The following is a 25,544-nucleotide window of genomic DNA, read 5'->3' on the forward strand; positions in this document are numbered from 1 at the left end:
TGAACACCTGCTCTTTCCATTATAGTCATAGACTGACCATGTGAATCCAGGTAAAAGCTATGATCCCTTATTGATGTCACCTGATAAATCCACTTCAATCATTGTAGATGGAAGCGGGGGACGGGTTAAAGAAGGATTTTTAAGCCTTGAGACATGGTTTGTGTATGTGTGCCATTCAGAAGGTGAATGGGCAAAACAAAAGATTGTCCATTTGAACGGGGTATGGTAATAAGTGCCAGGCGCACCAGTATGAGTGTGTCAAGAATTGCAACGCTGCTGTGTTTTTCGCACTCAACAGTTTCCTGTGTGTATAAAGAAGGGTCCGCCACCCAAAGAACATCCAGCCAACTTGACAACTACAGGAAGCATTGGAGTCAACATCGACCGCCATCCCTGTGGAACGCTTGACACCTTGTAGAGTCCATGCCCTGACAAATTGAGGCTGTTCTGAGGGCAAAATGCAGTGCAACTCAATACGGTGTTCCTAATGTTTGGTACTCTCAGTGTAATATTGTAATGATCCCATGATATTTGGTTGACATGTTGCCTTTCAATTCCTTTTAGGAATTAATGTGAAACAGAGACACCACCGTATCATTTTGACCTGGACAGACTAAACTTTTTTTTTTTTTAAATGGACTGAATTTGTATCAAAGAACAGTGTCATGTGTTCAACAACAGCAGCATCAGATGGCATATCAACAGCTTTACTTGGCAAAACAAAAGACTGAACCACCTTGCTGCAGGGTAGTGCAGCAGCACGCACAACCATTAGCAATTTCACTTGCCATCAAATATCCATTACATAGCAGATATTCTGTTGTGGGCACTGGGGATCAATATACCATTATGTTTAGGAGGTTGAGTGTGCTTTATTAATGCATTATTGCCTTTTAAATGTTTGTAGCGTATTGAATCAATGGGCCGATGGCCTTGTCTTTGTTTCTAACCTTGATGTAGACATGTGAGCAAATCAAATTGTATTGGTCACATGCGCGGAATACAACCGGTGTAGACTTTACAGTGAAATGCTTGTTTATGAGCCTTTCCCAACGACCCAGAGCAGAAAAAGAAAATGGTAGCACAAGGAATAAAATAAAATACACAAGAATGGAGCTATATACAGGGAGTACCAGTCCCAGATGAATGTGCAGAGAGAGGTATGAGGTAGATACTGTACAGTATCTACATGAAAAAAAAAGTGCTGTTTGAATGCATGCTTACGAGCCTGCTGCTGCCTACCACCGCTCAGTCAGACTGCTCTATCAAATATCAAATCATATACTTAATTATAATATAATAAAACAAGCCTTAGGTCATTAATATGGTCAAATCCAGAAACTATCATTTCGAAAACAAAACGTTTATTCTTTCAGTGAATTACAGAACCGTTCAGTATTTTATCGAACAGGTGGCAACCCTAAGTCTAAATATTGTCGTTGCATTGCACAACATTCAATGTTGTCATAATTATGTTAAAATTCTGGCAAATTAATTACGGTCTTTGTTAGGAAGAAATGGTCTTCACACAGTTCGGAACGAGCCAGGCGGCCCAAACTGCTGCATATACCCTGACTCTGCTTGCACTGAACGCAAGAGAAGTGACAATTTCCCTAGTTAATATTGCCTTCTAACATGAATTTATTTTAACTACATATGCAGGTTCAAAAAATATATACTTGTGTATTGATTTTAAGAAAGGCATTGATGTTTATGGTTAGGTACACTTGTGCAACGATTGTGCTTTTTTTGCGAATGTGCTTTTGTTAAATTACCCGCTTGGCGAAGTTGAAGTAGGCTGTGATTCGATGATAAATTAACAGGCACCGCAATGATTATATGCAATGCAGAACAAGATAGTTAACCTAGTAATATCATCAACCATGTGTAGTTAACTAGTGATTGTGAAGATTGATTGTTTTTTATAAGATAAGTTTAATGCTAGCTAGCAACTTACCTTGGCTCCTTGCATCCACAAGGTCCTTTTGATGCTGCACTCACGTAACAGGTGGTCAGCCTGCCACGCAGTCTTCTCGTGGATTTCAATGTAATCGGCATCCAAAAAGGCCGATTTACCGATTGTTATGAAAACTTGAAAATCAGCCCTAATTAATCGGTCGACCTCTAGTTGTAACTCATAATAGGACTGTGTTACAGAGGTCTAAAGGGTCACTCACAACACTCCTGTGATAGGGTCATGTCAAAAAGCCAACATCTGAAACATCAAACCATGATGAAACTAACATCTTATTTTCAGCCAACCAAATAACACATAAAATAGACTGAAGAATCACATTTTAAAAAGCAAATTATTTTGGTCAAAAGGTTTTGAAAGGTCAATTTCAAATAGGATTAAAGCACAAATGCAAAGAAAAATAGCCAAATATGCAGTTCTTGATACATTGCCTGTTCACCCACGACTACGTGGCCAAACACGACTCCAACACCATAATTAAGTTTGCTGACGACACAACAGTGGTAGGCCTGATCACCGACAACGATGAGACGGCCTATGGGAGGAGGTCAGAGAACTGGCAGTGTGGTGCCAGGACAACAACCTCTTCCTCAATGTGAGCACGACAAAGGAGCTGATCGTGGACTACAGGAAAAGGCGGGCCAAACAGGCCCCCATTAACATCGACGGGGCTGTAGCGGAGCGGGTCGAGAGTTTCAAGTTCCTTGGTGTCCACATCACCAACGAACTATCATGGTCCAAACATACCATGACAGTCGTGAAGAGGGCACGACAAAACCTTTTCCCCCTCTGGAGACTGAAAAGATTTGGCATGGGCCCCCAGATCCTCAAAAGGTTCTACAGCTGCACCATCAAGAGCATCCTGACCGTTTGCATCACCGCCTGGTATGGCAACTGCTTGGCATCTGACCATAAGGCGCTACAGAGGGTAGTGCGAACGGCCCAGTACATCACTGGGGCCAAGCTTCCTGCCATCTAGGACCTATATAATAAGCGGTGTCAGAGGAAAGCCCATTAAATTGTTAGAGATTCCAGCGACTGTTTTCTCTGCTACCGCACGGCAAGTGGTACCGGAGCGCCAAGTCTAGGACCAACAGGCTCCTCAACAGCTTCTAACCCCAAGCCATTAGACTGCTGAACAATTCAAAAAAATCGCCACCGCACAATTTACATTGACCCCCCCCCCCCCCCCCTCTTCTACACTGCTGCTACTTACTAGCTGTTTGTTTGTTACCTATGCATAGTCACTTCGCCCCCACCTACATGTACAGATTACCTCAACTAGCCTGTACCCCTGCATACTGACTCGGTAATGGTGCCCGGTATCGAGTCAGTGTATTACTTTTTATTTTAGCCTACTTGGTAAATATTTTCTTCTCGAGGTGCACTGTTGGTTAAGGGCTTGTAAGTAAGCATTTCACGGTAAAGTCTACACTTGTTGTATTTGGCGCATGTGGCAAATAAAGTTTGAATTGATTGAACTATCCATATTCCGTCTTTCTTCAACACATCAAAGTAAAAGTAACATCCAACTCACCAGCAGAAGATAAACATGATCCCAGATGACAGCCAGGTCCACCGATACATCCCAAGAAATACGGGTGCAAAACAAAGACAAAAGGGAGAATTATACCCATCTTGTATCAATTTAATAGTTGTACATGCTGTCAGAGGTATGAAATGTAAGACCACACCCATGTAGAATGTAAAACCAGAAGTAAAAGAGAAATCATGTACCTCAATAGTGTTGTTCCTGTTTAAACCACCGATGATCAATTACAGATTACCGACAGATAAATCCTAGTTCCAGTTGATTAGCATGATATGTGCAGTGATACTACCAGGGAATCAAACTGTCCTCTCTTAACCACTCAGTGTTGTTTTTTCTTGTCAAATCCCGGAACATGGTGGCTATGCAGATTTACCCAAAGGGATTAGTTAAAAGAATTCACAATTCACCATCTGGCCCGTACTGTAGATATTAAATGCATTAAAAAACAACTGCATTAAAATATATCCTGGCTGCTCACTTGTTGTTGGCAAAGAGGTTGCTCTAGGTTAACATCACCTGTGGTAGAAGAGCTAGGTCCAGGTTTGCCTTCAATGAAGCAAATTCCAATGGGATGAAAATAGAGTATCCGCTAGTTCTCCTTACTGCTGACCAATGAGGATGGCTAGTGTTAAAGTCAACAGTGGATTAAGAAGGAGAAAGAAGAAGTACTTGTAGCAGTGACTGTCACACTGTGTGCAAGTAAATCCTCTCGATGCTACCTTGGGGCTGAGCCTTGAACGCAGGCAGCCTGGTTCAAAATCCTCTACTTTTTTAAAGCAGCAGCTCCACTGTCATTGTTTGACTGATTATTGAGACAACAGCAACTGCTCTCTTCATAACCTTTTCATGTAATACCCTCTATGATGCAGGATGACTGCCATGTACAGGTGCATGACAGTGGAGCTGATGGAATGACAAAAAATTCATGAATTTTAATCCTCCACATTATAATCTGTTTCATGACGGCATGCATATGCCTTTAATGACTGACATTCAGTACATACCGCAATCAATTACACATCTTTGAGATTAAATTGTACATTTCAAGAATACTTCAGTGTAAAAATATGTCTTGATTTTTATAAAACACATATGGCTACAATTTACATGTTAAACATCTTAATTGTGGTTCTATGAATGGTTGCTGTTGTGTAACACTGCACCCCATGTCACATCTCCTGGAGGAAGGAACTTTAAGCAAATATAGGCATTTCAGATTCTTACTCACCTCAGAGACTGTACTACAAGTGACATGGGCACAAGGGGTAAGATGGGGAGAGACATTCCATGCGTTCACCTGTCTGCTTCTGTTTAGTTCAAGAACAAGTCGCCAAACAGGTCCTGCTATTACACCTGTTCCCTTTCTGTGATGGCAGATATCTCCCCCACAACCTGAAACCAAATCCAGTGGTTTACAGTTACAACACAAACAAAGGCGTGACAGGCAGATGGAAGCACAAATGTGAACCTTTTCCTTTCAAGGCACTGTTTGTTCTGCAAACAATACAGGTGTGACCTGAGGAGAGGATGGTGAACAAGGAAGGAGTGTGGTGTAATTCTTCTCATGGATTGTATGGAGATTTAACAGAAATTGATGTTTTTAATGTCATTTCAATACTGCATAAGCTTCAGCAGGTGAACTGGACTCAATGTTATATGATGACAAACTACTAGCTTGTTGAGAGATATGTCCTTCAGGATCACCTCAATGTATGTGACTTCTGTGTCATTTTACAAGAGGCAATACATGGCTGAAATTACAAAGCTGATAACTGTCACAACCACAAATACAAGAAGGTGTGTATTGATTTGATCAGTCTTTTCCCCTCAGTTATTATATACATGAAGAGACGAGATAAACAGTACTCAGATAGTTAAAAGAGCTCTGATCTATTTTGTGTATGTTGTTCACCACGCCACCTACACAGCATGTGTGCGTTACAAACCATGTCCTGGGATCCTCTGTGGCCTAGTCTAACTGAGGCAATAGCGCATTAACTGATACCATATCACCACCTGTTGCTGGCTATTTGGTTTTAGAAAGTAGCAGTTCTCAGGCACAGACAAGTGACGGACAACTCTCAGCATTTAGTGAGAGAAATGAGTGCTCTGAATTTAGCTGTTGAAAGAAATGTATTATTTCGTAAATACGTTACCTGTACAATATTGTAATATGACCTCACCCTATTATCACTAGCTAACGTTACTGTATCAGTTAGCAGAAAGTGAAACATTGTTTCAGTAACAGTGTCAAATACACCGTGTGTTACTAATCAATATCACTACATCTGTATTATGATATTTTTTATATTCTGAAGAGTAAACAGCTGATTTAAGTGGTTTACAAACAAACACAAAAGGTAACATTACCATGATGTTCCAAAACTGTAGCGCTGAGCACGAGAATGTCATATGACAACGGTAACTTTAGTTTTTGTCATTAGCGTATGTAATTTGATCCTTTTGAGTGTCCGTAGTCCTGTGTTTACATGTGTAGCGAACCATGTTAGCTAGCTACGATAGCCGTAAGCAACACATTACTCGTTTCGAATGAGTGAGTGACACGTTTGTCCAAGCACATGCTCCTTTAAGTCAGCCGGTCTGCTGTCGTAGGCATGCTATCGAGGTTATAGCTAGTTAGCGAGCTAACTTGAATTTGACTTATTTCAACAGATGGCAGGCGCTAGCTAAAGATAGCTAGCACGTAAGACTGAATCCCATGGCCTGATCACATGTGAGTAAGCTGTCTTGCGCACAAATGCTATAAATATGTAGCTAGCTAACTGGTGAATCTCGTTTAGGTTTTCATGCTAGGACTTCAGTTATTTAAATCATTCAGAGGGATTTGTCTGCTTCAAAGAGTGCTTGTAGCTAAAAACATCAATGTGCGAACTGCACAAGGTGCCTCGCTGAATTTGATCAAAGCTCGTCAAAACAGTTGCTACGTTTCTGTGTTACCTCAAGGTCAGGTAAACTTAATTGAAATGCAGCCGGTCACTTGGATTGATTATGCTGTTGAGCTTGAGACAAACAGCATTGAACATGGCAACGACCACCTGCTGTCACCTGCACATGATGCATCAACCGATCCAGTTGCTGCTGAGGAGAGTCACTTGCATTGCAATGTGAAGGAGCTCATTGACCCCGGTGAGAAATATTTAGCCTACCCTCTGTGGTGCTTGTTTTCATTACATGTATCATCACTGAAATCGAAAACTCACAAATGATGATTAGAGAATTGTAAGAAAGTACTCTTCTTGACAGTGCATCCCACAGTAATTTATTGGATGACATGTTGCGCAAACAGATAGAACCCCCTTTGTTTTCATCCAAGTACAGTATGTTGTTGTTATTATGTACTGTCTTAGTGGTGGCCAGTGTCATGGCCTAATATCAGAATTATAGTATCGTCACTCTCACAGTGCATCACAAGATGTCTGACCTTCTAGCATACTGTTTACATGCTTGTTGTTGTCAAAAGGCAATTCCATGGTAACAAAATTACAGAGACTCCAAACAAAAACCACTGATTTTGAAGTTTAACAAACCATTGAACTCTATGCACAATGACCACAGAACTCTATGCACAATCACTATTACACAGTAAATAAAACATGTTTTACTGGAAACTTTTTGGTAACAGAATTATGGTAAAATCTCCCTCAGTTTTATTCTGGAACCAGAACTTTGTATCTGCAGTGTTATTCCTGTAAATGTGTTTTTATAAAATTTTCTGTGGAACTTGTTAAAAATTGTGTCCTTGTGCATAAAGTTATATATTTTATCACTTTGAAATCAATAGTTTTTGTTTGGTTTACATTTTTTAAGTGAAAGGTCTGTGTCTCAGTGTAATTCTGTTTCCGTGGAATTGCCCCGACGCAGAACAGTGGATGGGGTGGAGTCACACACACACAATCTGTCTAGTCGGACCATAAATTGTACAACGATCAGTTTTTGCAGTTGCTCAACTACTTCCAAGGAATAGTTTATATTCACTAGCTACAAAGATTAATTACATTCATCCAGATACTTGGAGAGCCTTTTTCTTGAAAAGTATGTCGGAGGTATTTGAAGGATCCATCTTAGCCTTCCACATGCTGTCATCATCTCCCCCTTGTTCTTCAGAACATGAAATAGTGAAGAGGATCAAGAAGAGACCCAAAAAGCCACGTGGAAGGAAACAGAAGTCTAAGTCATCTGAATGTTCTGACAATCTTATGTCCGAACTTCCATTTGCAAGTACAGCAATATGGAAGGACCTCGGCTGTAAGTAAACCGTTTATGCCATATTATTTGTTTTGCAGTTGAATCCAGGCTAACTCAAATCAACATATCCAGACTAAAATAACACAGTTAGTTGTAACATACCTTCATTGAGAGGATGTGCTCAGTAGTTCCCATAGTGTGACCAGTTGATGGTTTCTTTCCATTTTAACTGGCTGGGCGAGTAGGAGAGCAGAAATTTGACTAGCGGCACTGACTCTGTAAGTCTATAATGACTGGTTATTTGTAGTTGCCAATTGATGCAAGGATCTTCCTTGTACCGCAGCTGCCCTTGCATTCAAATTTTCTCCAGCTGCCTACTGGCGATGAATAATGCATTGTTGACTTGACTGGCAGTTGGTTTTACAGGAGGGCAGTCAAATCTAACTACAGAATAACGGAATCACACATTTGTCTCTTGTACAACACTAATATCATTGTGTTACATTTCCCCCAGTTACCAAGCCAGAGGCCAAATTGAAAAATAAACGAAAGAGAGGTGCAAGTGGTCGGGTAGAAAGTGAAGAGGATGCAGATACAAAGAAAAAGAAGAAGGAAACACAACGCCCAAACTACTTTGTTTCAATACCCATCACAAATCCCAAGGTACAATTTAGTGATATATTTTTGTTGAAAAATGCATTTTTATTTTCTTTTATTTTGGGGTATTTCTCTATATAGTGTGTCCATATAAACACACTATATTTAGAATACATACTGCATGTGATCACAAAACAACTGCTACATAGAAAACAGTTTAACATCTGTGTTGATCAAAGGCAATAGGGTTTGGCTGAGGTAGGCCGTCATTGTAAATAAGAATTTGTTCTTAACTGACTTGCCTAGTTAAATAAAAATAATAATACTATTGCCTTCTTATCTTTGATAAACACAATGTTATATTGTTTTTGAAAATGTTGTCGTCCCGTCTCGAGACTTACGCATCTTGGTGCGTTTGTTAAAAAGCGTTTATCCTCGTATAACCTCTGTCGACTATTACATATCTTAGATGCTTCATCAGAAACAACAGCTCCTTGGGCTGTATTATCTCTCGATGCAGAAAAAGTTTTAATACTCTAGTATGGTCATATCTCTGGTCTGTCTTGGAACATATGGGAATTGGCTCCAATTTCATTAATATGTTTGAAATACTATATGCCAATCCCCCAGCCATAGTTATAACAGGCAATATCTGCTCTGCTCAATTCAGAATCACTCGAAACAGCAGACAAGGTGATCCAATTTCGCCTTTGCTATTCTTATATCCATGGAACCTCTGGCCAGGTAATTCATCAATCGAAGGAAATAACACCAATTTCCCTAAAAATCTACAGATCTCGTTATATGCTGACAATATTTTACTGTATCTAAACGTTGTTTCTCAGTCGCTCCAAAATACATTGAAGATCATAGATACATTCAGCTTCATCTCAAGCTATAAAATTAATCTAACCGAATCAGCTCTATTGCCTCTCAAGCCCCCGATGGAGTACTTTATCTCTACTTATGGAATCCTAATTGTTTCCCATTTTAAATATTTAAGAGTAGATATATTTCCTTCCTTGGATTAAACCATTGCCAGAAACTTTAACAGAACACTCAAATCAATTTACTCCGACCTCAGTATATGGAATGATATCCCAGTTACTTTAACCGGCAGAATATCTCTGTCAAAATGAATATATTGCCACGGCTGAATTTCTCTAGTTCAATGTGTCCCATGGCTCCTGCTTCTGGCTATTGGATTTAAATTCATAGTGCAGTTTCAAAAGTTTACGGTGCATTCGGAGTATTCAGACCCTTTGACTTTTTCCAAATTCTGTTACGTTACAGCCTTATTCTAAATTGGACTAAATAATTTTTCCTCGAAATTGAGCTCGGGTGCATCCTGTTTCCACTGATCATCCTTGAAATATTTTATACAACTTGATTGGTAAATTCAATTGATTGGACATGATTTGGAAAGGCACACACCTGTCTATATAAGGTCCCACAGTTGACAGTGCATGTCAGAGAAAAAACCAAGCCCTGAGGTTGAAGGAATTGTGCGTAGAGCTCCGAGACAGGATTTTCTTGAGGCACAGATCTGGGGGACGGGTACCAAAAATGTCTGCAGCATTGAAGGTCCCCAAGAACACAGTGGCCTCCATCATTCTTAAAAGGTAGAAGTTTGAAACCACCAAGACTCTTCCTGGAGCTGGCCGCCCGGCCGAACTGCGCAATCGGGGGAGAAGGGCCTTGGTCAGGGAGGTGACCAAGAACCCGATGGTCACTCTGACAGAGCTCAAGAGTTCCTCTGTGGAGATGGGAGAACCTTCCAGAATGACAACCATCTCTGCAGCACTCCACCAATCAGGACTTTATGGTAGAGTGGCCAGATGGAAGCCACTCCTCAGTAAAAGGCACATGACAGCCCGCTTGGAGTTTGCCAAAAGGCACCTAAAGACTCTCAGACCATGAGAAACAAGATTCTCTGGTCTGATGAAACCAAGATTGAACACTTTGGCCTGAATGCCAAGCATCATGTTTGGAGGAAACCTGGCACCATCCCTACGGTGAAGCATGGTGGTGGGAGCATCATGCTGTGGGGATGTTTTTCAGCGGTAGGGACTGGGAGACTAGTCAGGATCGAGGGAAAGATGAACGGAGCAAAGAACCAGAGATCCTTGATGAAAACCTGCTCCAGAGTGCTCAGGACCTCAGACTAAAATGCATTTCGAAGAGCATGAATTTAAATATTCAATGCTTTGCATCTATTATGTTACTTAACGATGATAGCCCCTTGAATCTCTCCATCAATCAGACAAGATTACTGCTGGCAGACAGCACTGCTGCGCAGACAAATGTTGGCTCTAAGATGGCAACCACCCCACTTTTTAACCATTTAGAAGTTATAACATTAGAATTATCGACAGTGAGAATGAATGGTGCTAGGCAAGGAACAATTGAGCCCTGGAAGTAAAGAACAATCTCAGCTAAAGCCCCACACATACAAACCAGTTATATATATTTATTAAGACTTTGGTACTTTCTTTGCTTTCAAGCCCACGGGGAAGGGTTGGTACAGCCAGAAGAGGACTGAACACCCCTCATAGCCTGGTTCCTCTCTAGGTTTCTTCCTAGGTTCTGGCCTTTCTAGGGAGTTTTTCCTAGCCATTGTCCTTCTACACCTGCAGTGCTTGCTGTTTGGGGTTTTAGGCTGGGTTTTTGTACAGCACTTTGTGACATCAGCTGATGTAAGAATGGCTTTATAAATACATTTGATTGGTATGTGGGGGGGGGGGGGGGGGGGGGTCTCTGGTTATTATATGTAAATGCTGGATGGCAGGAGGGTGAATGGCATGTTCTACTTGTGCAGATCAGTGAAGGTGTGGGGGTGGTGCAAGCCCTGGTGATGCAGAGAGACTCCAGACTCACACGGGCTCTGGTGCCTGTGGGCAGTCTTCACATCACGCTGCTGGTGACCCACTTGGCCAGTCAAGAGGAAGTCAACTTGTGAGTGTCTGCAGCTGATCTCAACTATTTCAACCAGATAGCCACCATGTTTGATCGGGATTGTAGTAGAATAATTCTGTCTGTTTCTATGTCCTATGCATTTTATTAACAAAACTGATAAAACGACACCTTTTGGAACAATGCGAACTGTGAGGAGACACACACACACACTCTACACACACGTATGTATGGTGGTATTATACATGTTGTATTGTAGATATGTAGTGGTGTAATGTGTTTCACCATTTTGCCTTCATTTGTTTTGACCCCAGGAAGAGCTAATGGAGATCCGTAATAAATAAAAATGTTGTAGCGACAATATTGATTAATCTATAATTTGTCAATAGGTTAAAATAATAATACAAATCTGAAAACATACAGTAAAACACAATGCAGTTAACAATGTCCTCTTTTTTAACCTCTATAACCACTGAAATATATAGGCCTAGTATCTCCCTCTGATAAACAAATGGCTATAGATCTGACTGTGTACACATCCCAGCAGTGGCGTGCCGTGGGCCTGGGGCCTGGGCCTTCAGTGAGGTACTACACAGTCTCACCCGAATTAATCCACCTCTTATTACCATCATTATGATGCCATGGCTCTAGACACTATACATTTAGACAGAAACGCAGTATAACCAGGCGTTGCGTCACCTTGAAATTGACATTTTTGGGTAAACAGTGTTTACCCAAAAACATGACACAATCAATGAGTCTTTTCAATATTTCCCTTCACCTTTTCATTGTGCAGCTCCGTTGCCCTGCGCGCTTGTTCGTTGAGCTGTAGATCCACTCTGGTGTCCCCAAAAGCACCATTGCTTGTAAGTGCCCAGCCGTACTTTGGTGTCTCGTTGCTGCCTTGGTTAGACAACTCAAGTTTGCAAAGCCAGTGTGGCTCCAAACACCAAATCGATCACTTGCAAATAATAGGCATTCCCAGCAGTACAGTTTGCAGTGCTTCCCGGAGCCTGTGAGCCATTGATAGCGCTCGTAGTTGGAACCCCTTTCCCGCCTGTGACAGGCTTTGTAGCGTCGGCGCCGGGCGACCTCTCCTTACAATGTCTAACTTTTCTTGAAAAGTTCGTCTTGAGAATGGCGTTATAATTATATCCTCGACCAAATCGATATCTTCTCCTCCTTCCGCCATTGTGGGTTGAAAAAACAGCTTAGTAGTACGCAAATTAATTTGTTTATCAAATTCAGTTTCCTAGATCTGCATAGACCTGCCCATAGGACCTGCCTCTCTATTGGTAATCCAATCAAAAGACGTGCACGCACTACGCCTGCTAGCTGGCTCCTGTGTAACACTGGAGCCAGCCAGCAGGCTTACAATAGCCAACTCTAAAGCTGATTGGTTGACACTACATTTTCATTTCCATTCACTATAAGCTACAAGCGCCCGCACTGTTGATTCTGAAGGCCTGAGGGCAGATTTTAGACCCCTGGCAACACATGATGGCTGAATATGATTGGATAAAAGATCTAACATAAAGACCAGCCCTCCAAATCTCAACCTGGGGCTGGAAGCAGTGCAACCAAGAGGAAAGCTATGAAATGAAGAGTATAACTCTTACTCTGGGGAATAATTTAATACATATTTGTGGGAAAATATATTTAAAAAATATATATATTCTGATGATGTTTAGGCCAGCAGAGAAGGCCTTGCTGGCCCTGACGGCCCACCACTGCATCCCAGGCAATTTATCTTTGCATCACTAAAAACTGCAGGGATGAATGATGTATTAGCCTGAATGGCTAGTGTGTGAGCATGGTGTGGTGGGAAGAGCAAGAGGATGGAGAGAGGATGTAGAGGGGATTAATGCCATGGGATTGATCTGGCTGTTGTGCTGACTGCAGGGCGGCGTGTGCAGTGGCCCAAATGAAGGCAGCGCTACTGGACCTGCTGCGGGGGCGGGAGCTCATCCTGCCCTTTCACGGCATCGGACACTTCAGGAATGAGGTGGCGTTCGTAGAGCTGGCTCAGGGAGAACACCTCGACACGCTGGCCCAGATCACAGGTGGGTGCTACTGCTAGTCGACAACTGCTGCCCCACCCACTCTGCCTTTTTTTCCCATCCTCCTCCTCCCCCTGCTTCTCTCCTGTGTGCGTATTCTTTTACGTCATTCACCATGCCTTGCTAGCTATATGTTAGTCGTATATAGATGTGAGCTGGGATGCCAATTCAGGATAAATCTGTTATGTATGAGGATTTCCAAGGGTCAGCCATCAGCACAGTTTTGTTTACCCATTTTTAATAAAAGAATATTAAATGTTTAGCTTTTTTTCTCTCTTTAGCAAAATCGGATATATTGGTATTATTTTTTTCTTTTTAGATATTACTTACTGTTTCCAATGAAACTCTGTTTTTTTTAGATGGAGCAAGCTTTCCTAAATACAGACACTAACGGATTATGTTATCAGCAGCTGTCCTGCCCAGTCCTGTACTTCCACTAACCGCTATACCCCCGCCCTCTCCTCTTCTCTCCTCCTATTGATTATCTCTTTATCTTACACCATCCTGGGCTAAAGTTGCTCTCTCCCTCGCTGTCCTGCATTGCAAATGGATCTGCTGTTGTTTTTCCCGTCAACCTCTCTCTCTGTCTCTGTGGTCATTCGCTCCAGGGATTGTAAGGAAAACATTTGAGGAGAAAGGCCTCTCGTCCGGCGACGGCAAAGCGTTCAAGCCCCACCTTACCTTCATGAAACTGTCCAAAGCTCCTAAGCTACGCAGTCAGGTGAGCCTCATCACTCCTCATCACTCTGGCTGGAATGGCATGCATTGAGAACAACATCGACTCAGACAGACAAACAATACTGCTGTGTGGAGGTCTAGGGCAGCTTCACTCTCCTTTCAGACTTCACTCTCCTTTCTACCTTTGAGGGATACGTTATGTGGGTGCGTAGGTAAACTATGAAATGTGTGGAGGGTAGTGACGCTGAGTCATTCACAGCGAGGTGTACATTTGTATTCTGGCTCGTATAATCTTGATTGACTTAAATCTGGCTGTCTGGAGTCTTAATGTCATTGATTATAATAATGTGTATTATCATGAAATAAGTCTCTGCATGATCATTCTAGACTTGGGAATGAAAATCATTAGTTGTGGAGCGTATGAATTATCATACCCTATTATAATACAGTGATACAAAATGAGGAAAAGTTATTCCTGTGATACTGTTGAGCTTATAAATGGCGTACAATATCTTTAGTCTACGTCACTGTCACGTGGAAGGAAGCAGGCCCGTTAAACAATTGTTAGCAATGATGTTCATTTTGAGAGAATGTATATTTGTAACAGCAAATAACAGATAGATGTAGTGGAGTTACTTTTAGTAATTTCCATATTTATTCAACATTTACCAATTATGTTTTGGGGAACATCCATATATATGTCATTTTCATTTGTTATAATATATTAACATTAAGATTCATATGTAAACCGTTGACATGTTACCATCGTGGCCAAGTGACTGATGGTTATGGTTACCATCGTGGCCAAGTGACCGATGGTTATGGTTACCATCGTGGCCAAGTGACCGATGGTTATGCTTACCATCGTGGCCAAGTGACCGATGGTTATGCTTACCATCGTGGCCAAGTGACCGATGGTTATGCTTACCATCGTGGCCAAGTGACCGATGGTTATGCTTACCATCGTGGCCAAGTGACCGATGGTTATGCTTACCATCGTGGCCAAGTGACCGATGGTTATGCTTACCATCGTGGCCAAGTGACCGATGGTTATGCTTACCATCGTGGCCAAGTAGTGACCGATGGTTATGCTTACCATCGTGGCCAAGTAGTGACCGATGGTTATGCTTACCATCGTGGCCAAGTAGTGACCGATGGTTATGCTTACCATCGTGGCCAAGTAGTGACCGATGGTTATGCTTACCATCGTGGCCAAGTAGTGACCGATGGTTATGCTTACCATCGTGGCCAAGTAGTGACCGATGGTTATGCTTGCCATCGTGGCCAAGTAGTGACCGATGGTTATGCTTGCCATCGTGGCCAAGTAGTGACCGATGGTTATGCTTGCCATCGTGGCCAAGTAGTGACCGATGGTTATGCTTGCCATCGTGGCCAAGTAGTGACCGATGGTTATGCTTGCCATCGTGGCCAAGTAGTGACCGATGGTTATGCTTGCCATCGTGGCCAAGTAGTGACCGATGGTTATGCTTGCCATCGTGGCCAAGTAGTGACCGATGGTTATGCTTGCCATCGTGGCCAAGTAGTGACCGATGGTTATGCTTGCCATCGTGGCCAAGTAGTGACCGATGGTTATGCTTGCCATCGTGGCCAAGTAGTGACCGATGGTTATGCTTGCCATCGTGGCCAAGTAGTGACCGATGGTTATGCTTGCCATCGTGGCCAAGTAGTGACCGATGGTTATGCTTGCCATCGTGGCCAAGTAGTGACCGATGGTTATGCTTGCCATCGTGGCCAAGTAGTGACCGATGGTTATGCTTGCCATCGTGGCCAAGTAGTGACCGATGGTTATGCTTGCCATCGTGGCCAAGTAGTGACCGATGGTTATGCTTGCCATCGTGGCCAAGTAGTGACCGATGGTTATGCTTGCCATCGTGGCCAAGTGACTGATGGTTATGGCAGTAGATGGATATTAGTAGATGGTCTGGTCTGGCAGGAGGGAGGGGGGAGGATTTGACCTGGGAGTTGGAGGGGAAAATGGGAGCTGCCGGCTTAATCTGTTTGTTGGTGGGGGATGACACATTTCCTGCGTGTTCCTCCTGTGCGCGTGTTCCTGTGTGGGGTCAGGGTGGATGGGTGTGTTCAAGAACATCCATATCTGGTCAGACATGACAGCGAGCACATCCCCATGTCTCTGTGTGTATGTCTGTGTTGTCTCCCAGGGTGTGAAGAAGCTGGACCCTGAGCTGTACTCTGACTACGCTCAGCATCATTTTGGAGACGAGAGAGTGATCAGGCTGGACCTCTGCTCAATGTTGAAGAAAAAGACCCCAGATGGATACTACCACCAAGAGGCCTCCGTTACATTCGGTGAGTAGACACCGTGAGGCTTAAAAAAAAATCTTATGACTGAAATTCTCATCTGCTCTCAGCATTATTGACATTGTTACACATATAGTGTGGTGGAGTTGAAGAAAGGGAGCCAAGACCTTCAAAATAAAGATAAGAAATATATTTATGTTGGTTCCTCCATCTTGTTGTTGACTCACTTGGCAAACGTCTCTCAACTGCGATTTCATAGTTAAAAGTAATAACAATACAAATATAAATTCAGAATATACACTGAACAAAAATACAAACCCCACATACAATTTCAAAGATTTTACAGAGTTACAGTTCATATAAGGAAATCCAACAATTTAAATAAATTCAATAGACCCTTATCTATGGATTTCACATGACTGGAAATACAGATATGCATCTGTTGGTCACAGATACCTTCAAAAAAAAAGGTAGGGGCGTGGATCAACAAAACCTGTCAGTATCTGGTGTGAACACCATTTGCCTCATGTAGCGCAACACATCTCCTTCACATAGAGTTGATCAGGCTGTTGATTGTGGCCTGTGGAATGTTGTCCCACTCCTCTTCAATGGCTGTGCGAAGTCGCTGGATATTGGCGGTAACTGGAACACGCTGTCATACACGTCAGTCAACAGCATCCCAAACATGCTCAATGGGTGACATGTCTAGAGAGTATGCAGGCCATGGAAGAACTGGGACATTTTCAGCTTACAGGAATTGTGTACAGATCCTTGTGACATGGGGCCGTGCATATTCCTGCAGTCAGTATGCCAATTGCATGCTCCCTCAACTTGAGACATCTGTGGCATTCTGTTGTGTGACAAAACTGCACATTTTAGAGTAGCCTTATATTGTCCCCAGCACAAAGTGCACCTGTGTAATGATAATGCTGTTTAATCAGCTTCTTGATATGCCACACCTGTCAGATGGATGGATTATCTTGGCAAAGGAAAAATGCTCACTTACTGGGTAAGCACATTTGTGCAAAACATTTGAGAGAAAAGCTTTTTGTGTATATGTAACATTTCTGGGATCAAGCTCTTGAAAGGAAGCAAAAGTAATTCCTCTACCTAAGAATAGTAAATCTCCTTTTACTGGCTCAAATTAGCCTACCAATCAGCCTGTAAGCCAACCTTAGTAACCTTGTGGGAAAAAATGGTGTTTGACCAGATACAATGCTATTTTACAGTAAACAAATTGACAACAAACTTTTCAGCATGCTTATAGGGAAGGACATTTAACAAGCACAGCACTTTTTTTCAAGTTTGTTAGAAATGTTTTGTTAGACTTCAGTGCGGCTTTTGACATCGATCATAGTCTGCTGCTGGAAAAACAACAAAAGCCAGGTAGAATCAAGAATTCCCCAGGGCAGCTGTCTATGCCCCTTACTTAAAAAAAAGTATTTACTGATGACATGCCATGCCACTTTAAGTAAAGCCAGTGTGGCTATGTATGTGGATGACTCAACACTATACATGTCAGCTACTGAAATGACTGAAACACCTAACAAAGAGCTGCAGTTAGTTTCAGAGTGGGTTGCAAGGAATAAGTTAGTTCTAAATCTTTCTAAAACTAAAAGCATTGTATTTGGTTCAAATCATTCACTAAACCCTAAACCTCAACTAAATCTTGCAATAAATAATGTGGAAATTGAGCAAGTTGAGGTGACTAAACTGCTTGGAGTGACCCTGGATTGTAAACTGTCATGGTCAAAACATATTGATACAACAGTAGCTAAGATTGGGAGAAGTCTGTCTATAATAAAGCACTGCTCTACCTTCTTAACAGCACTATTAACAAGGCAGGTTCTACGGGCCCTAGTTTTGTCGTACCTGGACTACTATTCAGTTGTGTGGTCAGGTGCCAGAAAAAGGGACTTCGGAAAATTGCAATTGGCTCAGAACAGGGCAGCACGGCTGGCCCTTGGATGTACACAGATAGCTAATATTAATAATATGAATGCCAATCTCTCCTGGCTCAAAGTGTAGAAGAGATTGACTTCATCACTACTTGTATTTATGAGAGGTATTGACATGTGGAATGCACCGAGCTGTCTGTTTGAACTACTGGCGCACAGCTCGGACAACCATGCATACCCCACAAAACATGCCACGAGGTCTCTTCACATTCATCAAGTCCAGAACAGACTATGGGAGGTGCACAGTACTACATAGAGCCATGACTACATGGAACTCTATTCCACATCAAGTAACTGATGCAAGCAGTAAAATTAGATTTTTTTAAACATATGCATACACACACACACACACGATAACATGGATTTTGTACTGTAGTGGTGGAGTAGGGGCCTGAGGGCACACCGTGTGTTGTGAGATTTGTGAATGTGATGTTTAAAAAAATATATATATATATATATACTGCCTTAATTTTGCTGGACCCCAGGAAGAGCTCATGGGGATCCATAATAAATACGAATACAAATTTAGAAGGTTAAGGTAACCATACCTCATCTCCCTTACTAAACCAATATATTTTCGGCCATCAAAATCACATTCTGTTTACATAGGCTACACACGTCAGACTCTCATGTTCCTCTTCAGTGGAGCTTAAGAGTATACTGGCAGTTCTTGTCAGAGTTCAAAGTTCATATCAAACACATACAATAACCATATTACCAGGGTCTCCAGAGTGTTGGGAGTGCTTTAGAGAATGAACGCTGGGGCATAATCTGAACGTCCACCATATTAATGTCTCTGTCAATCACTGACGGTTCACCTAAAGCACTGTATGTCAGTATTCTGGGCTGATGTCAGTCTCTTCGTGGGATGAAGATGGTAAGTCTTCAGGGCTACTAAGACTTGGCACCTGCTCACCCACTGTGTCCTTACCCTCTGGCCCCACACTCCTCACCAGATTCCTTCACACAGACCTCTCTGTGTCGGGGAGAATGTGGTGCATTGTAGGGGGAATGTGATGTGCAAGGGGACATGTGGTGTGTAGGGGGCAAGTGGGCAGTGGAACCAGTGACTTTCAGCTTCTGGATCCATAGCGGTGTTCTCCATTCCAGAGTTGGATCTGTGGCGACTGGGCAGGGCATATCTCAGTTCATAGTCATCGGAGTCACTGTCAGTGTTCTGCTCTGCCTGTTTGTTTGGGTCTATGGGAGGGGTTTTTGGGTCTTGTCTTTGATGTGTTTGTACCTGGTCATGTGGTCTCCTCGGTTTTCTCCAAAGGAAGGCGGTCACAGGGCAGGAGTTTTCTGTGGACACAGGGCAGGAGTTTTCTGTTTTCTGAAACACTATTTTTCCTCCTTGTCCATTATCTCGTTTCACCTCATACACCGGACTCTTGGGGTGTTTCCTTTTGAAGGAGGACTATATGGACTTGATCCTCCCAGTACAACCTTAGTTTGCCTGGCCCTCCTCTTTCAGACAGGTTTTTCACAAGGACTGTCTCCGGATTGTAGCTCCTGACCATGGACCTTCCTGTCGTAATTACTTTTCTCTCAGACCCTTTCGTGGCTTCTTTTTCAGTGATGTTGTATGCCTCTTTCATTCTCTCCTGCTAGTTTGTGATGTAGTCCTGGTAGACTCCTTTTCCGCCATTGAGTCCGAGGTCGAATCGCAGGTCGATGCAGAGCCTTGGGGCTCCGTATTTGTCTCTTCAGTCAGGGTTCTCAACATTCTGAGCAGCGTCTTGTTGAACCTCTCGACCTGACCGTTCCCTTCAGGGTGATAAGGGGTGGTGTGGGATCCACGTACTCCACTCAGTTCATTTAACCTTGTGAGCAGCTGGTTCTCAAATTATTTTCTGCAACCCAGCTGCGTTCAGCTTGGCTGTGGTGAGAACATAAGTGGGTTGTTGTCTGTGTAGACTATGAAGGAAGGGGCATGGTAGAAGTAGTCCCTGAAAGAGCTAAGAACTTATCTGGTGGTGTCAATGTCCGTGAGCCGTACGACATCCATCCTTTCCCCTTGTCGCTGATAGAGGACAGCTCCCAGTCCATCTTGTGAAGCAGCTGTATGAAGGGTTGTGTCATGTCTGGATAACCTAGGATAGATTGCCCCTCCGCACCACCTATCAGCTTGTTTAGGATTTCCTGATGGTCAGAGTTCCAGTTGATGGGAGTATGTGAAGGCTTTTGGATGTTGTTCTTTGTGCTCTTTCTCCTTTTCCTGAGGCTAGAATGGGTTTCTGTGGAGTGTCTGGGGTGGCTAGTAGGGCATACAGTGGCTTGGCTACTTTGGAGAAGTCTGGGATGTATGGCCTGTAGTAGCAGAGGAAGTCCAGTATTTTTCTCAATTCTCCCACTGTCTGATTTCCTCTCTTGTAGGGTTTTACTGGGGAGTTGTCTTTGGGGTCCATCGTGTATCCATCTCCACTCACCATCTTCCCCAAGAACCTGACTTTATTCCTGAAGATTTTACTCTTCCGTGGAGAACTTAACAGGTGGACCAGGTTGTCATCCAAGTAGGGCTGGCAGATGGTGTGTCTGAGGCCGGATAGACATTCTTCCATGCTTCTCTGTAACTCTGCAGGAGCTGAGCTGAGGCCAAAAGGTATCCTGACCCACTGAAGACCCCAAGGGGTGATGAAAACTGTCAGTGGATGGCTTTCAGGATCTAGGAACCCTTGATGGTAGGCCTTTCCCTGGTCGAGGACGGAGAACCATGAGCTGCCACTTAGTGAGTCGAGCATGTCTTGGATTCTGGTGATTGGGTGTTGATCAGGAACAGATTTGTTGTTGAGCTCCCTGTAGTCATAGCAGAACCTCAGGCTTCCATCCTTCTTCCTCACACACACCACTGGGGAGGAGTATGGTAACCTTGACTGGGTTACCTAACCTTTGTTTAGCAGGTCCTGGAGATACTCTTTTACCTCAGCTTGGAGATGTAAGTCTTCTGCACTGGTGTAGGGTCTTTCAGGGTGATGTGCATGTCCAGAGATGGGATAGAACCGATGTCAATATCATATGCTAAGGCTTTATGCAACATCTCTCTCGCTCTTCCTCTGTCAGGTGGTCCACATTGACTGGAGGGTTCCAATTTGGACTGTTGCTTTCCACTTTGTTGCTGTTTCTCTCTCTCTGCTGTTCTGGACTCACTGGGGCTAGGTTGACAATAAAACACTTGTCTTGGGTGTCAGCGGCGACAGGAAACACCGTTTTCACTGTCAGGAGATGGCCTAGGATTATGCACTGGTTGAGTGCGATGGGGTGGTTGTTGTTGTTCGCGATGGGAATAGTGACAAAGGCTTTCTTCCCAAGTGTTTTAGTCTTCACCAGCCCCTCAGTCACTTCCAAGCTGTGGGGAGAGGTGTAGTTCACTGGGTGTGAATAATATCTCTTGGCCTTTGAACTTGGCTCCTACATGTGCAGGTAAACGGATGGTTATGACTTTGTTGGCAGACAAGAAGATCCTCCTGCAGCCTGTTTTCACCAGGATGAGCTTCAACACCATCTGTGCAGTCTTGGCTGTGAGAGAATGCAGCACTTACTGTTTGAATGGTGTCTGTGTTGTGACCGGTGCTGCGGGCCTTCACCACCTCCTCGATAACGTTGAATCCAAAAATGGGGTTCTCTGCCCCACCTGGGTTGTCTGACATGAGGATGGGAGCTGTGATGGCTCCCATTGTCTCGCTGCTCAGTTTGAACTGTGCCTCCATCTAGGGATTTCAGTCTGATAGGCTGCTAGTCCCGTCAGTGTTCCGGGCCCCAACAGCTCTTCAGTGGGTCGGAGGGTGGTGTGGGGGAGGTGTTTCTTCCTCCAGGCTTCGTTGATGATGCTAGCTTGAGCTCTGTTGTCCCACAGGGCCTCTACTGTGATGTCATCAAGCTTGCAGCTCACTAGACATTGCCTTCCAATCAGATTGATGAGCTGTGTTTTGTGCCGTGTCACCACATAGTTCACATAGACTCGGGATTGGAGCTGTTGTTGTGGCTTTTAGTGGTGAGTGGTGTGTTTAGTCTACCTGGTTGCTGTTGTCGTTGCTGTTTTTTGTGCTGGTGCTGTGTGTATCTTGTGGTTGGGGAGTCTGGCTCTAGGTGGGACACGTGATCTGGAGCTACTGTTGATCCTTTCTCAGCATCCCATTCCTCACCGCAGCAGAAAGTGGTAGCACTGCTCACCTGTGTGTGCCTCTTGACACGCCGCACATCCCCGTGGTCTCTGGCTGGTCTGTGTGGTAGATCTTCCCCTCTGGGCTGAATGAGAGGTGTATCTTTCCCCTGGTGATGGCTGAGTAGTGCACCTTCCTCCCTGTGATGGCTGAGTGGTGGCCTCCATTGCTGCCAGGAACACCTTCCTCATCTCCCAGACGTCGGACCTCAGGTCTTCTATGAGCTGGTGGGTTTCGGATGTGGTATGTGGACCCTGGATGTAACCTCTCTATGACTGTGGTGGTGGCTCACTCATCCTTGGCATCACTTAGAAGTCCAGTTTCGATGGCACGGAGGAACTTTCGCTGGATCAGGTCGTGGCTGTAGTCCTCCTCATCCCTGTCTGTGGACTTCCACAGTAGCTTCTCCTTCAGCTCGACTCGGAAGAGGAAGGGCTGACTCTGTGACACATTCATTAGTTTGTGATATGTCAGATAAGCTCTCTTCTTTATAATTCCCCTTTAGGAAGATTTTTAGTATAAACAGCATCAACCCACTGGTGTATGACAGGTTGTCTCTCTGTCCCCCTTCTACTAAATTCCCATCTATTCTTAGAGTGACCTCAGGTACTGGGATATGATGTGGTGTTACCAGTGGTGCTGAGGTGTGGTGTGGTCTGTACTTCTCTTCCATGCCTGGGGGGTGTGGCCATCTCACGGAGGCATCTGATCTCTTCCTCCAAGGCTCTGCACTTTTCCTCCTGGACTCTCTGTAATACGACATAATGTGTCTCGAGGTCAGCGAGGCGGCTGTGATCAGGGACTATTCTACCTGTTTCTCTCTACTCCTCTCATTTCTTGCATGGATAAGAGGACGTCTCTCAGCTACTCACATTCCCTGTCCTCAATGTCATTTAATGCCTTTTCAATCACCCGGATAAGACTATCTGGTTTTATTTGACTAACCTCCTTCAGCAGGACCAACACATTTCAAATAGTTGCACACTACAATGAGTTCCAGTTGGTGTAGGAAGGCACTCACTTCATTTATGTTCTAAATTTGACCTTCTTTTGTATTGATGTTGTTCTGGCGCTTTCTCTACTGTTAAGTTGATCCTAGGTTTGTCTCTTAGGAGATGGTTCTACCTTTTACTTGCTTGTAGAATCTTCTCCTGGCTAGCTCGCAAAAATGTTACACATATAGTGTGGTGGTTGAAGAAAGGGATCCAAGACCTTCAAAATTAAGATAAGAAATGTATTTATGTTGTTGACTCACTTGGCAAACGTCTCTCAACTGCCACATAACGCGAGCCCACCATAGAAGAAGCAACCACAACATTAGAACTAGTGAGTGGCGGCCTCTAGTGGCAATACTGGTACTGCACCATACAATGCTCAATAAGTGCCAAAATTAGAAAGTAGTAATATATATTACGACATAATTTACTGTAGAATTCAAGGAGTGAAGAAAAACGTTTTTCTCTTCAGATCTACTGTACTGTAGCCTGTACAACTTCAATATCATATGAATTATGCACATCACTTGATTTACTCCAGAACTTGGGAGGAAAACTGAACCTGAGGGAAAGTTTAACAAGATACAGGATAGTCTTAACAAGTAGTGGTGGAAAAAGTACTCAATTGTCATACTTGAGTGAAAGTAAAGATACCTTAATAGAAAATGATTCAAGTAAAAGTGAATATCACCCTTAAAATACTACTTGAGTAAAAGTTTGAAGTTATTTGGTTTTAAATATAATTAAGTATCAAAAGTAAATGGAATTGCTCAAATATACTTAAGTATAAAAAGTAAACCTAAAAGTATAAATCATTTCAAATTCCTTATATTAAGCAAACCAGACGGCACAATTATTTTATTTTCTTACGGATAGCCAGGGGCACACTACAACACTCCGACATAATTTACAAACAAAGCATTTGTGTTTAATGAGTCTGCCAGATCAGAGGCAGTAGGGATGACCAGGGATGTTCTCTTGGTGTGTGTGAATTGGACCATTTTCCTGTCAAAATGAGTACTTTTGGGCGTCAGTGATAATGTATGGTGTAAATAGTACATGGTTTTATTTAGGAATGTAGTGAAGTAAAAGTTTGCTAAAATATAAATAGTAAAGTACAGATACTACTTAAATAGTACTTTAAAGTATTTTTACTGAAGTACTTTACACCGCTGTTAACAAGATAATATAATAGTTATTGTAATTGTACTGCGATTAATTAACCTATTTCTCTCAAACTCCCATAACCAGTTAATGTAATGTAGCAAGGGATATAATTGTTTATTAGCTTAGATTTTATTTGCAAACGCCTTGGATATTACTGAATGGAATTAGAGTGCGTTGCTGTGTTCATATTTTACCAGCAGAGGGAGTTAAATCTTATTTATAAGGTAATTGTCGGTGAAGGCAATGCATTTCCTCCAAGTTATCTGGTCCACTCTTTACCCAGGGACTAACACTAGGAGGTTTAAGATTCTTGTTGTTCAGATGTGCCTTGATATTCCCCAGAGGTTTGTTCTGACCATCAATAGACGCTCCTAATTGCTGTCATCTCTTTCTTCCTCTCTGAATGGCTTTTAGTGCCTGTTTTGTTTGTTCTGATTCCCAGCTTGTTTTATTTTCTGGATGAATAAATCACTTCAGGATGTGTCCTTGGCAACCGTTCACTTTCATGTTGTTCTATTCTCACAGCCTCTTAACTGAGTAAACAGCAGAACAGACCTTTTTGTAATTAGCCTAATTGTTTGAAAGTCCATGAATATGTTTACTTTTGGCCTCCATCAATTTCTGGAATTTGATTATGTTTCTACTAAAGCCAGTAATCCAGAATAGATTTACAAAATGCACTGTAACCAGCATGTGCCTGTATTATCTGGTTGTGCTGCCCAGTAGACACCTTGTGGTCGTGATGAACACTGCAGCCATAACATAAAAGGCTCATTCCATGCAATCAGGTCTGCTAATTTAATTGTATGAATCATTGGGAGAGAGGAGATAGCTCTGTCTGCTGTAGCTTAGTGATGAAGGTCTGACAAACAAGCTTGGCAAAAGTCTAATGCACCCACAGTGAGGGAGATGGGTTGTCCGCGTGAGCTCACCCGTATGCTGGGAAATGATTAGCCCACACACTGAGAGCTGAAGTGGTGAGAAGAGGGGGATAAAGAGTTGT

The 25,544-nt window shown here is 43.0% G+C and overlaps 1 protein-coding gene across 2 annotated transcripts in view; it reads left to right on the plus strand.

Annotated features, from left to right (window-relative positions):
* The first annotated feature begins 6,006 nt into the window (after positions 1-6,006).
* Positions 6,007-25,544, plus strand: part of LOC120019694 (A-kinase anchor protein 7-like) — a 52,292-nt gene continuing 32,754 nt past the window's right edge. The window contains exons 1-8 of one of the 2 annotated variants that reach the window (XM_038963090.1): positions 6,007-6,261; positions 6,492-6,674; positions 7,653-7,793; positions 8,248-8,396; positions 11,149-11,285; positions 13,146-13,306; positions 13,912-14,024; positions 16,162-16,309. In XM_038963090.1, the coding sequence (XP_038819018.1) occupies positions 6,512-6,674; positions 7,653-7,793; positions 8,248-8,396; positions 11,149-11,285; positions 13,146-13,306; positions 13,912-14,024; positions 16,162-16,309 (1,012 nt within the window). In that variant the 5' untranslated portion in view covers positions 6,007-6,261; positions 6,492-6,511. The other variant, XM_038963089.1, reaches the window with a different exon arrangement.

Source organism: Salvelinus namaycush, chromosome 24 (assembly GCF_016432855.1).
Source record: "Salvelinus namaycush isolate Seneca chromosome 24, SaNama_1.0, whole genome shotgun sequence".
Classification (NCBI taxonomy): domain Eukaryota; kingdom Metazoa; phylum Chordata; class Actinopteri; order Salmoniformes; family Salmonidae; genus Salvelinus; species Salvelinus namaycush.